General features: G+C 46.5%; 1 protein-coding gene across 5 annotated transcripts in view; it reads left to right on the top strand.

The window, feature by feature from the left end:
* GSN (gelsolin) overlaps nucleotides 1–6,421 on the top strand; it is a 152,465-nt gene extending 146,044 nt beyond the window's left edge. For all 5 annotated transcript variants that reach the window (XM_078641868.1, XM_078641869.1, XM_078641866.1 and 2 more), the window contains exons 16-17: nucleotides 40–100; nucleotides 6,023–6,421. In XM_078641868.1, coding sequence (XP_078497994.1) covers nucleotides 40–100; nucleotides 6,023–6,192 — 231 coding nt within the window. In that variant the 3' untranslated portion in view covers nucleotides 6,193–6,421. The remainder of the gene's footprint in view (nucleotides 1–39; nucleotides 101–6,022) is intronic.
* The last annotated feature ends 8,593 nt before the right edge of the window (nucleotides 6,422–15,014 follow it).

The following is a 15,014-nucleotide window of genomic DNA, read 5'->3' as shown; positions in this document are numbered from 1 at the left end:
AGTAGTGCCAGTCTCATCTTTATGTATTTGTTTCATCAGGTGTTTGTCTGGGTTGGAAATGAAGCGCAAGATTCAGAGAAGAAGGAAGCCATTGCATCTGGTAAGCTGATTTTTCCATCACACCCTTGTCCTTTCTCCCTTCATTTCTCCAACTCTTCTTTTGCATTCCATTCTAATCATTCCTGGCCTCTCTCCTTGTCTCCCATTTATCTCCTCTTCCTTTTTTGGATACCGCTCCCTTTTCCTTCCTCTGTGCTTTTTCTTCACGCCATCTCACTACGTTTCTTCCTTCACTTTCTCCTTACATTCTCTCATAACTTAGTCTGTCTTATTCCCACTCTGTTCCTTTTCATCTCTACCTATTTTTGTCTTTCCCTCAAACTCCTATTCTCTAGATCACACACCAGCTCTCACCTTTTTCACCCTATTTCCCACATAATCGTCATTCCCATTACTTTCCTGTTTTTGCCCCTTCTGTTCTTTCACTCTTCCTCTCTCCTTTTCCACTTGACCTTTTTCCATCTTCTATCTTGTCCCCGCTTTCCCCTCCCCTCCTATTGCCTTTCCTTACTGCTCTTTCCACTTTGCTTTCTTTGCCCTTCCTGTATATGTTGCTCTTGCCACCTTGACCACTTTCTCTTACCTTGTCGCTCTCCTGTTGTGCCTGCTGGCTGGGTCATTCCCACTTAATCTGGCAAACCTGTCTGGAGTGCTACCATGCTCTGCTATGTTGTCTTGCCCTGGCATGCTGAGCCGGCTTGGACTCACCATGTGTGCTGTTGCTAGCCTATCCCCTCTGCCACTAGCTTCTTCTTAGCCACTAGCCACCCAGAGTCACTGTGCAGATGCTTGCTCTACCTTAAGCTGTAATAGTGAAGAAATGTTGTTCAGAAGAGAAGCATATCCTACACCAATTGTGGACCTCTTCCTAAACATTCTGATCTTTTAGGGCATACTATCTTTTCTTCTTGGAAAAGAAAAGATGCCACTATTGCCTTGTACTGTACCTAGTTTAAAAACAAGTAGGCTTTTGAGTATTTTATTAGCCAAGGTTTTCTATCAAATTCTGTTTACGCCACCATTAGATTGAGTGGGGAACACCAACTACTGGCTAATGTTTCCTGGTGACATTGTCATGGCCCGTGATAGTTTGGTTGCTTTGTTGCCAGTGCTGTTGACTATATCCGATCTAGCCTGTGTCAAACTTTCCTAAAACTAATAACATTTTGGTCTAATCTACATGCAAGAACCAGTTATGGAGTTAGTCTTGTTACGGGCCTTTACCTTGTAATGGCTATTGTCGGGCTTCATGAGCTTTATGGCTCAGATTAAGACCCCATTCAGATCCACATCATTGTTTACCACGATGAAGACCACAGCGAGGTAAGTCCTGATCTCCCCATAAAAGACATTGATAGTGGTGACTATTTGACCTGCAGAGAGCAGTGGCCTAGACCCCCCTCACCCCCACCTGATGTGCGCCTGGTGTGGCCATTGTTGGATGTCCGCTGAGGATTTGGCATATTTCTGACCGGTCTACACAAGTCAGAAATCCTTCAGTAGCCATTACTTGTGAAAGGGAACAAAGCTAACCACCTCCTACAATTTTGCAGTGCGCCTTTTCTGTTCTGCTTAGAGTCCTTCAGTGAAGCATTGCCGGACACCATCCTTGCTGCATTGAGCAAACCGATACCAAAGGGGATTATGGACGGAGCGCTTGAACAAATCAAACACTCACCCCAAGTCAACTGATCTGGGTTTAATCCATTATTCTTTAGCTCACTCCACCACCCCAGTTCAGACATGGCCATATGCAAATCAGTCACACACTCCGTCCATCATCCCCTTTGTTATTGTCTTTCCACCTTCTCGGTTGGACTGGGACATTCAAGCTAAAATCTTGATGTTTCATGAGGGAGCTGCTCTTCCTCCATTAGTCCTGTCTTTTGAGTCTGCTTGCTTTATGCATCTTGCTGGTTACTCCTGCTCCGTAGCACATATATGCACTTCAGTGGGGGGCTATGCTTTTAGTGTGCCCAGCACTAGGGAGTCCTGGTGAGCACTTCTGAGATCTAAATGCTGCTTAAGACCTGTAGCCATAAGGACCACCTTATTTGCAGGAAGCCATTCTATCCTCCACCTGCAGTGACCACAGTGGTGAGTGATGCCTCCTCACCTTGGCTGGGGGGTCATCTTTGTGCATTGAAAATCAGGTTTGTGGCCTCCCACCGAACAAACTCCGTATCCATCTACTCGAGCTCTGGGTAATCCACCTGACTCGAGGCAGTCCCGTCTTCCATCCATGGCTTCAGTTCCAGTCCTGAAGGACAGTGCAACTGCAATTTGGTGTGAAAACTAACTGGGTAATGTGGGCTTTTGCCCTCTGTCTGGAAGCGCTAGGACTGTGGTTTTGGGCTCATGTCGGGCTGGTCGTGTACCACTCCCCCAATGTGCTGGTTGATTAATTCCGCAAATGCCATGTTGCCGAATTAGTGACGTCCCCCCCCCCCCCCGTAGCTGGTTCAATCTATTTTTGCACACTGGGAAAGCTCCCCTACCCCACCCCTTTGTGACTCCTTTGTCACTCCCAACAACAAACTATGTGCAGCTCTGTAGTTCCACTCCAGCCAAGTACTCAACTGGGGGGTACCGACAGACAGAGCAGGGCCTCTAGCATAACTTGAGCTGGTGCCGAGTGAGGTGAGGCTTACCCCTTAAAAAGCAATGATGCAGTTCAGTCATCATGCTTACATCAAGAGTCAGAACATTAATACAACAGCAGTAATACTGTATGTATGGTTTTTCTTGTTCTATAGTGATTGCAGTGACGAACATTTGTAGGTCCTTAAAGCCAGGAAGACCATTCCATGTGGCTGAAACATGTCGACCGTGGGAACAGTGACTAATTCCTAACTGTTCAATTTCTTTTTTTCACTTCTCACACTGATTTTAATAGGAAAACATATGAGATATTGCTAGGAAGGGTAATACACCATCTCAATAGTTTATCCTTTTTTAAACACTTCTTCACAGTTCTGTTTGCACTGCTTTTTTCGAGACTATATCAAATCACATAATTTCTAGAACACAATCCCATTTTGAATTTTCGTTTTGTAAGAATCTCACAGAAGGATGCAACTCTTCTCCTGCTCTCTCTGATAACTAAGAGAAGCAGTAGTGGGTTGTCTGGGACCCCAGATGATGACACTGGGCACATGATTGTGAATTGATGGGATAACTATTATCCTGAGGTGATTCTGAGTACTATCTTTGTCTCTCCTTTGCTTTCTTTGTTTTACTACACACTCCGTATTATAGTGAGTCGTGATAGCCTCTATATATGTATCCAGAGGTATATGCTTAGCATTTTTTCTAGTCTTATGGATTCTAGTTGGTTTTGCTAGCTCTGTAGTTTCCACATCACTGAGCCCTGGGGAAATCATTTGAGCTGAGGTGGTCCTACCCTCTCCACCATGTGCCCTATCCCTCTGATTCCTCAGGTTATTTTGTAGGTCCACCAGTATGTGTGCATATGAATTTGATCACACCTGATGGACCAAGAAGGGGGTGGTATTCCGACCTGCTTCACCTACTTATGTCCAAGTCTATTCTGCTTCTGCTCAGGGCAAACCTACTCTCGTAATTCAGGTGCAAGATCTATATCTGAACCTCCACAGCCTCTGACTTCATGTCTAGACGTTGAGCAGGGCAACCTGAGCTCTCTTGACCTACCTGCAGAGGTGGTCAACCTGATCTGGTCATCCCCATCGCCCCACTACCAAGTTACGGATGTTGGTCCCATTTCGTTGCTTTGTGTGCTGAGGAAGTGCATTTGTCAGAATGTGTTGGACTTTGCACAGTCTCTAGCGTGATAAGGATTTACAGTGGTACTTAAACAGCGACCGCTTATCCAGCAAAGAAAAGTTTAAATAGCAAACAAGTGACCTTTAAGTTTCCTACTATTGTGCAGTTTTTGAAGGGTATGACACATTGTTTCCTCTTTCACCATTTGTTACGTCACAGTGGAAACTTAATCTGATGTTCGCTTTCCTCATATGTTCACAAATTGAACCCAGGTACAGTTGACGATTGCGACCTCATTTTTGGTTCTGACAGGTTATTGACCCGTTTCCATTGTGTTCAGCCTCCTTTTACATCATTGTTTACATACTAAATTGGTTCTATGGACCAGGGCTTCTTTTCTTCCCAAAAGGAGCCATGCCATTTAATGTGGGGCAATCAAAGACCTTGCTGACTTTACCACCTCTGCATTCCATCAAGGGGGAGAAAAAGTAGCCCCTCTGACCCCTCGTGGGGCTCTGCTTTTAATATTGATTGAATCCGCGAATTTGAAGTCAATAACCAACTTTTCCTCAGTGGTGCTTTCACAAAGAAGGACAAAGTGACTGCTAAATGGCCAATTACCTGCTGGATTGTCTTCTGCATCAAGATGTACTATGCCCTTGCCAAGGAGGAGTCAGCTGATGGCCTTAGACTGTGTTGGGGTCGGCCTGTGTTGGATATTTGCTGTGACGCAATGTGGCTTCGGCCAATATTGCCACGTGTTCCTAATGTGAAGCTTGCAGATGTCTCCATTTTACCAGATCTGTGTTGCAGAATTTTTGATTTGGTAATCGACCCTCTGTTCCTGTAAGGTACAAATTCAAGAGGTGAGGAAGCTGCAGGTGGAAGTATTGATCAGAAAAACAAGTTGCTTACCTGTGGCAACGCTCTTTCTGGTGTGTCTTCTACCTGCAGATTTTTAACCAATCCCACCCGTCTCCCTATTCTGAGGAGTGGCCATGCCACTGTTAATCTGATCCAAAGTTCGTTTTGCTCTCCATCTGGCAAATTTCATTAGCCTCAACTCCTCTGAGGAGGAGAAAAAGTAGGTTAACTATTAGTGCACCAGACTGGCTCCTTACATGGCTATGTGATGTCCTGTCTCAGAGCTGAGGTACAACCTAGCAGTGCGGTCTCCATTTTCTGCATGCAATCTAACACCTGGAGGAGAAAGAAGAGGTGAGGAAATCTGCAGTTAAAGTATCCACCCTTACCGAGCCATTAACTTGTTGTCTACTAGACGCATATCAGCCCAGTACTACAGGGATACCATTCGTGGAAGTGTGCCCTCACACAAGCTCCCCTCTGGGATTTCCAAGGAGACCCCAAAAGGATTTCAAATTCTCTGAATTCTTATCACACTTCTCTCATTTGAGCAAAAATGTTAATTCTGTACTTTAAGGGCATACTTTGCACCCTGTGCACTATAAAAAAGTATATGAACTGATATTTCTAAATTAAGGCTTCGTTCCTTTTTTATTTAATTTTTTATTAACAGAGGACTGGTCAAAAAAAGACCACGTACTCCTAACTTTCATGTAGTTATCACTGTTTTGCGTAGCCTCTTCTGCTTTGCTTAGCTGTATTACAAGGGGCTGTATTACAAATAGGGTACTTACCCACTCTGCTCCATGACCCACCTTGAACTGGTGTGCCTAGTGCAGACTGAGTGCATCTTATTTTAGATAAGGAGCTAGTGCATGTGTCAGCGTGGGCCTACAGTGGCTGCACTGGTGAACAGCAGACCAGCCTTTTAAACCTGCAGATCCACTTTAACAGAGGTGGCAAAGTCGGACTCACGTTTAAGGGGGGGGGGGGGGGGTATCCCAGTGAGTGAATGCACCTGCCTGCAGTGGGATCTCATGTAATCGTCTGCAGCCCCTTTGGTACAAGTGTCCTGGGGATGTAAAGCATAGGCCCAAATTGCTATTGGCTACCGGTTCACTTTATATAATACTACCCCAGTTGTGCAGCTGTAAAAAAGGATAACCACGAGCTTCCATTGCAAGATCATACGATGCGTCAAGTGATGCCTACTGGTCATTGGCAGTTAATGGTTAACTTTACGCAATGCCATCTGCTTAATACTGATGCCAATTTATAAGCTGTTCTTGGCTCTATATACTTCCTTTTTCCAGTAGTTATCGATTAACTTTTTATTTATCTCTTGTGTCTAAAGCTTCCAAGTACATCGAAAGCGACCCTGCCAACCGAGACAAGCGGACGCCCATCTCCATCGTGAAACAGGGCTTCGAGCCTCCTACCTTCACAGGCTGGTTCCTTGGCTGGGAGGATGATTTCTGGTCAGTCGACCCACTGGAGAGGGCCATGGCGGATCTTCAGGTCTAGAGACGGTCACCGTGGGACCTTCAGCAGCTCCTGTGCCTTCACTCCCTGCCAGAACGGTTTTAACCCGCAAGAGACTTTTCCAATGGCTGCCTTCTTTTATAGCCAATTAGCTGTGCAATAATTAATTTTGCCAAGAAAGTACTTTGTAGCCATTGTGCTTGAGCACTTAAAGTAATAAAGTATTCATGGAACCACTGAATAAAACCAATGTTAACTATGGCTTTCCTTGTCACCGACTTGCTGCCTGTTTTGTGGTTTGACAGTGTATGTTGGCTGTGCACTCTTTTGACAGTGAACAGTGAAAGCTCTCATCCTCGGACGCTGATTTCTTAATTGTATGGCTTGAGGCTAATATTGATGAGCAACATTATTTGACACAGGATGGTTGGCTGTGCCGTGCTTGGACATTGATTTGTTGGTTGACTGTCTTGCCTTGGAAGTGAAAGGTGTGCTGTTTTTTACCTTGATGGTGGATGGTTGGCTGTACCTTGCTTTGCCACTGAATTTATTTATTGAATGCGATTTTATATAGCGCGAACATTACCCGAAGGTGTCGGAGCTCTTTACAAAATAACCAGTTGCGTTACATACGGACTTTGGATTAAATGAGTTACATAAGAGATATAAACAGGAAAAAAATTGCAAATGTACAAGTGGAGCGAAAGGAGGGGAAAAATTGCAAATGTACAAATTGTAGAGTCACTGAAGGAGGAGATACAAACCGATAAACTCTAAAATCACATAGGAATGGTAGTAAGTACAAAGGTCTACAACATATACTAGTGGTTAGAGTTGTATATACAAGTGGAGTGAGAGGGAAAAATTGTAAATGTACAAGTTATAAAGTCACTCAAAGAGACATTCTAAAATCACATAGGAATGGTAGTAAGTACAAAGGTCTACTACATATACTAGTGGTTAGAGATATAAATATTTGCAAATTCACTCAGGATTACATTTTAACAACGATTAGGCTTGGACAATTATATATTGCATATTTACAGAGCAGGAAATTCTTGTCACCTTTCAGCCAGGTGTTCAGGTGGTGCTGCACTCAAGGGTGGTGGTCTTGGGCCTGGAGGGATACCGGAGTTGGAGATGTCCATAGGGGTAGAAGGCCGGATGGTGGTGAGGGAAGCAGCATGCTGGATACAGGTTGTACTGGGCCACACGAAGTAGGCAGAGTCGGCAAAGGTGAGCAAGGCGTCGGCTGATGCTCTCCCCCTTCCGATCCCTGCTGTTTTAGATAATAACCATGGCAATTGTTTCTCGGAGAGGGAGGCTTCAAGTGCGCTAGATCCAACCCTGGCATGGGCCGCCATTTTAAGGCCGGGCATGTTCCAGAGTTAATGCAGCAACTTGGCACGTAGGGGTGGGAAGCCCCCCTGTGGGGTAGCGGTCGTCTCGAAGCATGGCAGCCTACCTGCTCACAGTGGGCAGAGGGCTCCGGTGTTGGCCCGCAACTCTCCTCTCTCCCAAAGTCCAGCGCGAAGTCAGACTGGCGCCATTTTGGAACCAGGCATCCCGAAGGACTAGTGTTACCGGGATTCAGGTTGGGGCCATAGTTCGAGAGCCTCTCACCCGTTGACCTCAGGTGGGAGGTGACTGGTCGCTCCTCATTGCTGCGCATTCGGCCAGTGTGGGTCAGGATCCTTGACAGCATTGTCGCGTTGGCGGGAGAAAGGAGCAGTCTCCGGTCCTGGGCATCCCAGCGGGTATTACGGCGTGCTCTGCAGGTGCCGTGACCGTAGGGCCGCTGACTCACGGCTCTTCAAATGAACTGCCAAGCCAGGTCCTCCCTAGACCAGAAACCAGCATCCTGGGACCAGTTTCTGTGTAGGTCACCCTTAGCGAGGCTAGCTTGAATGCAGTGGCACAGTGAGGAAGGGACCCACGTCCGTGCATACCCATCCCACATAGGGTGAAAAGTGCTATGCAAACAAATGACTGGATTCAAGCTAGCCTGGCTGATGAAGGGTAATAACCAGAAACCAGTCCCAGGATGCTGGTTTCCGGTCTAGGGAGCACCTGTCTTGACAGTTCGTTCTGGACTGTTCCCATGAGGCACAGGGTCAAGACTGATTTGCATAAGGCTGGGTCTAAACTGGGGTGGCATGGTGAGCAAAAGAATGATGGATTTAACCCAGATCTCTTGACTGGGGGTGAATGTATGATTCATTCAGCATTCCGTCCATTTGTTTGCATAGCACATTTAGAAATGTGGGCTTCTGGCCCGCATGGTAGCCTGATGTGATGGCGTTAAGGCTTTTGGGATGTGTAAATCCCACTTATTACTGATGATGCCACTCCTGCTGGATGATGGCCTCCTATTCTGTCAAAGGATTACAGGGCATGATCACATGCCAATATGGAACTATTTTTTTAACCTGAAATCATGCACAACAGTACTACGTGGCAGCCTTGTTTTCTGCACCCATTTTAATGCATGTGATGTGGACAGTGCCCATCTGTCTTTGAGGACAGAACGTGTTTATCCTCTTCAGGCACTGGGTGGCATTTTTGTTGCGTGTGCCTGTTTTTCGTGTTGTGATTGTATGTGGTGGAGTTTCCTGCATAGGGATTTGCAGGGTTATGCAAGATTTATTTATATTAAAGTTTACCATGATTATGGTGAATTTCATAAAAGTACCCATGCGCTCTGCTTTCAACAATAAGAGTGGCTTGAATTTATACCACATGCTTGACTATTTTTCTTCTGCTCAGAATAGTTTTGATTGGTGACTGTCTTGCTAAAACACTGACTATTGACTTGTTTCGACATAGAATGACTGTCTTGCTTCAACACTGGGTTGTCTATTTTGCTTCAACACTGGGTTGTCTATTTTGCTGTGACGTTGGATGGCTACTGAGCCTGGGGCTGTCGGTGAACAGTGCTTGGATTCTTCCTTTCATACTGAGTGGTTGACAGTATCGCTCTATCCAACGATGGCTGTTTGTCTTCGGTGTGAATGAGGACACGCCTACAGCTCTACAGAACCTGGCATTGGAAATGGTTAGTTTTTCCTAATGCGAAATTGACTGCACCTTGCTTTGACCCTGCCATATTTTTCGAAATGACCATGAGTCATAGCATCCATGCCTGAATGTGTTACTAGACAATGAAATCGGGACTTTTTAACTTTCCCAGAATTGCAGGTGAATAGGAAATTGCTTGCGTGAAAGAATACATTTTTGGCTGCAGTTCACCTTTTACTCTAAAGACTAAAAAGAAGTATTTGTTTCCCTATTTGTTGAAGTTAAAAAGCTGACATTTACGGACTTCCCATGCGTGCTTTATAGGAACTTAGAAACTACATTTTCTATGATAAGTTTTCCGGTTATGTTGGATTGGGTGGTCGCATTTTTCTCATTAGTACGTTAGGATTGGAATGGTGTCTGAGATTATAGTATATGGCAGGGGCATCGCCATTGCGTAATTTTCAGCAGGGCACATGATCACCCAAAGAGTAAAGTATGTGACCTTTGGAAACAGTGTGGCTTTGGATCTAAATGTAATATTAGCTGCCAGACTATCCTAGCTTATGGAGACTTCAATTGTGGTAGTCAAAGGAAACCATGTGAGTACTGCGGGGGACTGGGCAGGCCCCAGCCTCTGCTTAAAGGATCGATGGCCTTTTAATGGTAGTAGGTTTGCGCTGTTTGTGTTCTTAGGAGGCATGATTCTTCCTGAATGTTTTGCCGATTGCTTAGCTGTGCAAAAAGAATAATTGATGGACAGAATTCAGAACAATGTCTTATATTCACCCCTGTACAGAGATCGGGCCTAAATCAATCGTTTTATTGCTCCCCATGCCTCCTCAGTTCAGACACCGCTATATGCAAATTAGTCTTGACCCTGTACCTCATGGGACAGTCCAGCCTGAATGGCCAGGTCCTCTCTGGACTGGAAACCAGCATCCTAGGACCGGTTTCACCTCTAATCAGCCAGGTTAGCTTTACTCAAGTGGCATGGAGAGCACGGGACTCACTTCGGGGCATTCCCCTCCCACTCGGGGTGACAAATGCAAAAAGAACAATTGAAGGACAGAATGCAGAACAATGTCATACATTCACCCCAGTACAGAGATCTGGGCCTAAATCTATTGTGCAAATGTTATAAAGGTATTTATATCGCGCACTGCTACTAAAGTATCCTGGCGCGTGGAGAAACAGTAACATGGGAGGCAACAAGGGCTAGATTGTTTGAACTGAATTTTTAGCCTCTCTTTGAAAGTAGACCGTTCCTTAGTATGCCGAAGGTCGTCTGGGAGCGCATTCCATAGAGTGGCGGCCTTGACTGTAAAGGACTGCCCCTCCAAGACGAGCTCTCCGAAATCTGGGGATCACCAGCCGTCTTTGCGAAGCTGACCGAAGGGGGCGGCTGGGAGTGTAAAGAGAGAACCTGGAACTGATATAGGCAGGGCCCGAACCGTGAAGTGCCTTGTGTGTCATGGTCAGTGCATTAAAATGCACACGCTGTGCAACAGGCAACCAATGCAGGTTGCTCAGCTGCTTGCGAATGATTAGGCATCTCAGGATGTTAAATAAGAGCCTAACGGCAGCATTTTGGATGACCTGCAGCTTTCCCAGGTGGTACCCTGGGATGCCGAGGTAAAGGGTGTTGGCATAATCCAGGCGTGCCAATATAAGCACCCTGGCAACTGTCTCCCTAGCAGAGCGGGGAAGCAGGGGAAAATCTCCTCAGGGCTTTAAGTGTGCCAAAACACAACCCTGACAGTCGCTTGATCTGCTCATGGAAGCCTAAATCGCCCCCAAACCAAATTCCCAGATTCTTATCCACACCGCAATCCCCTGAGGGACAAGGAAATCCAGGAGGCCAGAGGGACTCTCTAAAAGCCGGGGGGAAATGACCAAGAAGCACCGCCGATTTCTCTTCATTGCATTTCAGGTTAGCCTGGGCTAACCACGAAAAAAACGAGACGCCGATGGGCCACCTCAGTCTGAAGATCACCCTTCCATGTGAAGAGCAGCTGGGTGTCATCCGCGTAAGCTTGGCACCCAGCTTTTCCGCCAAATAGATCCGGGGGGTAAGGTAGACATTGAACAAAAGGGGGCTCAATGTAGACCCTTTAACAACGGTGGCCACTATACTATCCGATGAAGAGAAGGGGGGCATCCATACCTGTTGGGAGCGGTTGTCCAAGAAGGATTTAACCCATTCCCAAGCCATACCAGTAATGCCGATGTCAGACAGGCTCGAGAGGAGCTGGAGGTGGGGTACCATATGAAAGGCGGCAGAGAGGTCGAGCAAAATCAGAGCCTCCCTGCCGCCCGCATCCAGGCACTCCCTAATAGCCTCCGCCATCTCCACTAGCGCAATCTCTGTGCTAAATGCTGTCCTAAATCCGGATTGCGCCGGGTGAAGAGCTCCCGAGGATTCCACAAATCTCTCCAGTTGTTTAAAAGCCACCCACCTTCTCACATACCTTAGCTAAGGCTGGAAGAAGGGAGATAGGGCGATAGTTGGAGAGAAGTGTGGCATCGGCAGAAGGTTTCTTAAGGAGAGGGATGAGTTTTGCGTGTTTCCATTGCAGGGGCACTCTCCCAGATTGCAGTGAGTTATTGACCAACTCCGCGACCTCTGAAGAGACTATCTCCGCCACCCCACTCAAGACCCTAGCAGGGCAAGGGTCTGCCGGCGAACCAGATTTTAATGATTTAAGGATGGCTAAGACGTCTCTCCTCTGCTAAGATAAAATGCGAAAAAAGTTGGTTGGGTACAGTGGTGCATGCAGCGAGAGGTATAGAAGGAGGGTATTGACCTAGTGGGGTGGTCCGTAGGCTGTCTTGTATCTTTTGGATCTCAGCAGTGAAAAAAGTGGATGATCACACCATTGGAATGAACTAGGAGGGGAGGGGAGTTACGCAGCAGGTGATGGGAAGCTCCGGACAATGGCAAAGATTTCTTTGCCATTGTTGTTGGCTTTAGAAATTCTATCTGCAAAGAAGTTGCCTTTGGCTTCTTTGATAGCAGCGTAGTACTCCCTCTGAGCGGTGCGAAGTGCCACCTTCGCACGGTGGCAGTACTCCAGGCGCCATCCCCGCTCTAATTTTTTACATCCTAGTTTCAGTGATTTGAGGGAGTCTGTGAACCAAGGCTGAGAGGGAGAGTTCCGAGGGGGGCATTTCGTGGAGGCCTGAGGGAGAGAGTTGACGGCCTGGCTAATCCAGTTCGAAAACCTCTCCACTGCTCCAAGGTCAGCGGCTTTGTCCGGAGACGTAAGGGCCAGAGCTCTGGAAAGAGCTGGGATGTTAATCTTCTTAGGATATTGTCCACGGGCCTTGCCAGCCTGCAGATTGAAGAATCTGTCTTGACCCTGTGCCCAGTGAGAACAGTCCAGCCTGAAATGCCAAGCCAGGTCCTCCCTGGACCGTAAAGAAGCATCCTAGGACGGGTTTCGGGGTTTCACCCCTCATCAGCCAGGTTAGGTTGACTCCAGTGGCATGGAGAGCACAGGACATAGCTGTAGCAATAGTGGTCTTGTGTTTCTCTACAGTAGGAGTAGATTTAAGGAATGGTGTATGCGGGAAACGGTTACCAGACTGATTAGCTGTAGCAATGACCACCTGCTCTTTGATTGTAGGAGTGAGAAGGGTACCTGACTATTTAGTTATAGCAAAAATGACCCTATGCTGTTTGACTAGGAGTATGAGGGAAGGGTTGTTTGATAGTATAATTGTTACATTTGGGGGTCTCTAGTTGGCACAGGTAGGTACTTGTAACAAATAAGGGACCCTTGCCTCTAGTCGGGGTAAGGGGGTACACTCCTAAAATAACCCCTGCTCACCCCCTTGGTAGCTTGACCCGAGCAGACCTGCTTATTTCAGGCAGTGTGAAAGCGTTTGTTACCACATACAGTAACCCAGTGACAACACAACAAATGGACACCACACAAGGTTTATATAAAAAATAAGTATTCTTTATATAGACTTAACACAAGACCATTAAACGACAGAAATCCACAATACTATACTTAAGAACTGAACTAAAACTACAATTTTTAAGATGCGGCACTTTGCATCAATGTACCTTACGATGCGCTGCGCTTCCACAACAAGTAATGGCGCAGCGATGGGAATTTATAAAGTTCCGGTGTAAAGAAATTTATGTTTATGAAATTTTTATTGCGCGCAAATACCCGAGGGTGTCTCGGCGCAGATCGGACTCCTGAGATGAAGCTGCCTTATAGTTATTGGTCAAATAACCAAGTTTTCAGGAGTTTTCTAAAAATGGTAAGGGTTGGACTGGTTTTAATGAACAGGGGAAGGGAGTTCCACAGCTTGGGGGTGGCAACTAGAAAACGCCGGTCTCCCTAGCTGGCAGTCCTGGTACGCGGGACAGCAAGAAGATGGGTGCTAGCAGAGCGAAGATGTCTTTGTGGGGCATAAATACGAAAGGCATCTTTGAGGAACTTTGGCCCGGAGTCATGAATAGCTTTGTAAGCAATGCAGAGAGCTTTGAATTTTATGCGATTCTTAACTCTTAGCCAGTGCAGATGGCGTATAGCCATGGTGGTTGAGCGACGACTGGGGATGTTAAGCAAGATTCTAGCCGCTGCATTTTGCACGGACTGCATTTTTGCTAAAATCTGTTCCTGTGTGCCAAGAAAGAGGGCATTGCCATAGTCCAATTTTGAGAAGACCAGGGTGGTAATAGTTTTCCCAGCTCCTGCCGGGAGGTACGGCAGCAGTTTTCTAATTTTTTTTAGCATGAAAAATGATGAGACCACCTTGTTCACATGGTGTTTGAACAGCAGTTTATTATCGAACATAACACCGAGGTTTCTGACCCTGGCAACCGGGGTCGGGGGTGGGCCCATTTCACTGGGCCACCAGCTGGAAGACCATTCTGGTGCAAGGTTGCCAAAGGTCATAACCTCGGTCTTGTCCGAATTAAGCTTCAAGCAATTACTGGACATCCATGAACTGATGGTCCTCATTCCTTCCTGAAATCTTGCAGCCACAGCTGGCCCGTCTTTGTGTATTGCCAACACCAATTGGGTATCATCCGCATAGGTGGTTAAGCAGAGACCCTGAGCTTTAATGACTCTCGCCAAATCTGCCACATATATATTAAATAAAGTGGGACTTAGTGCAGAACCCTGCGGAACCCCACACGGTAGGGTAAATGTTGGCGAGTAGAAGGATCCTAGTTTTACTGCCGGGGTACGATTTGCCAAAAAGGAGGCAATGAGGTACTTGGCCTGATGGGTCACTCCCAGGGAGGTGACACGGTCGATCAGGATGGAATGATCGACTGTGTCAAAGGCGGCAGAGAGATCTAGAAAAACCAGGATCGCTGCCCCGCCCTGGTCCAGTATGGTCCTGATCTCATCTGAGGCCTTTATCAAAGCCGTCTCAGTCCCATGACCCTTCCTGAAACCAAACTGGGTGTCATCTAGAAGCTGATGATGATCGATGAAATTCGCCAGTTGTTTATTCATGATGGATTGGAATATTTTGGCCGGGAAGGGGAGGCAAGCAATTGGTCTGTAGTTGACTGAATCAGAGGGATCCAGAGAGGGTTTCTTTAACAATGGGTTGATGATCGCAGTTTTCCAGATTTCAGGGTATATAACTGTTTGGAAGATGGAATTGCACAGGTCTGTAAAAAGGAAGGTAATAACCTCTTTTAAGGCACACAAGATGGAAGGGGGACCTGGATCTAGAGGAGACCCTGATTTAATAGAATTGATGAGGATAGTAATCTGATCTGCCGTTGTCGGAAGGAAATTTGAAAAGTGAGGGGGAGGGACTGAGAGGTTCAACATGATCAGAACTCGTTGCAGGGGAGAAAGATG

The sequence above is a fragment of the Lissotriton helveticus genome, chromosome 5_1 (assembly GCF_964261635.1).
Source record: "Lissotriton helveticus chromosome 5_1, aLisHel1.1, whole genome shotgun sequence".
Lineage (NCBI taxonomy): Eukaryota > Metazoa > Chordata > Amphibia > Caudata > Salamandridae > Lissotriton > Lissotriton helveticus.
Note: the sequence above shows the minus strand (reverse complement) of the source record. Positions and strands in the feature narration are given on the sequence as shown.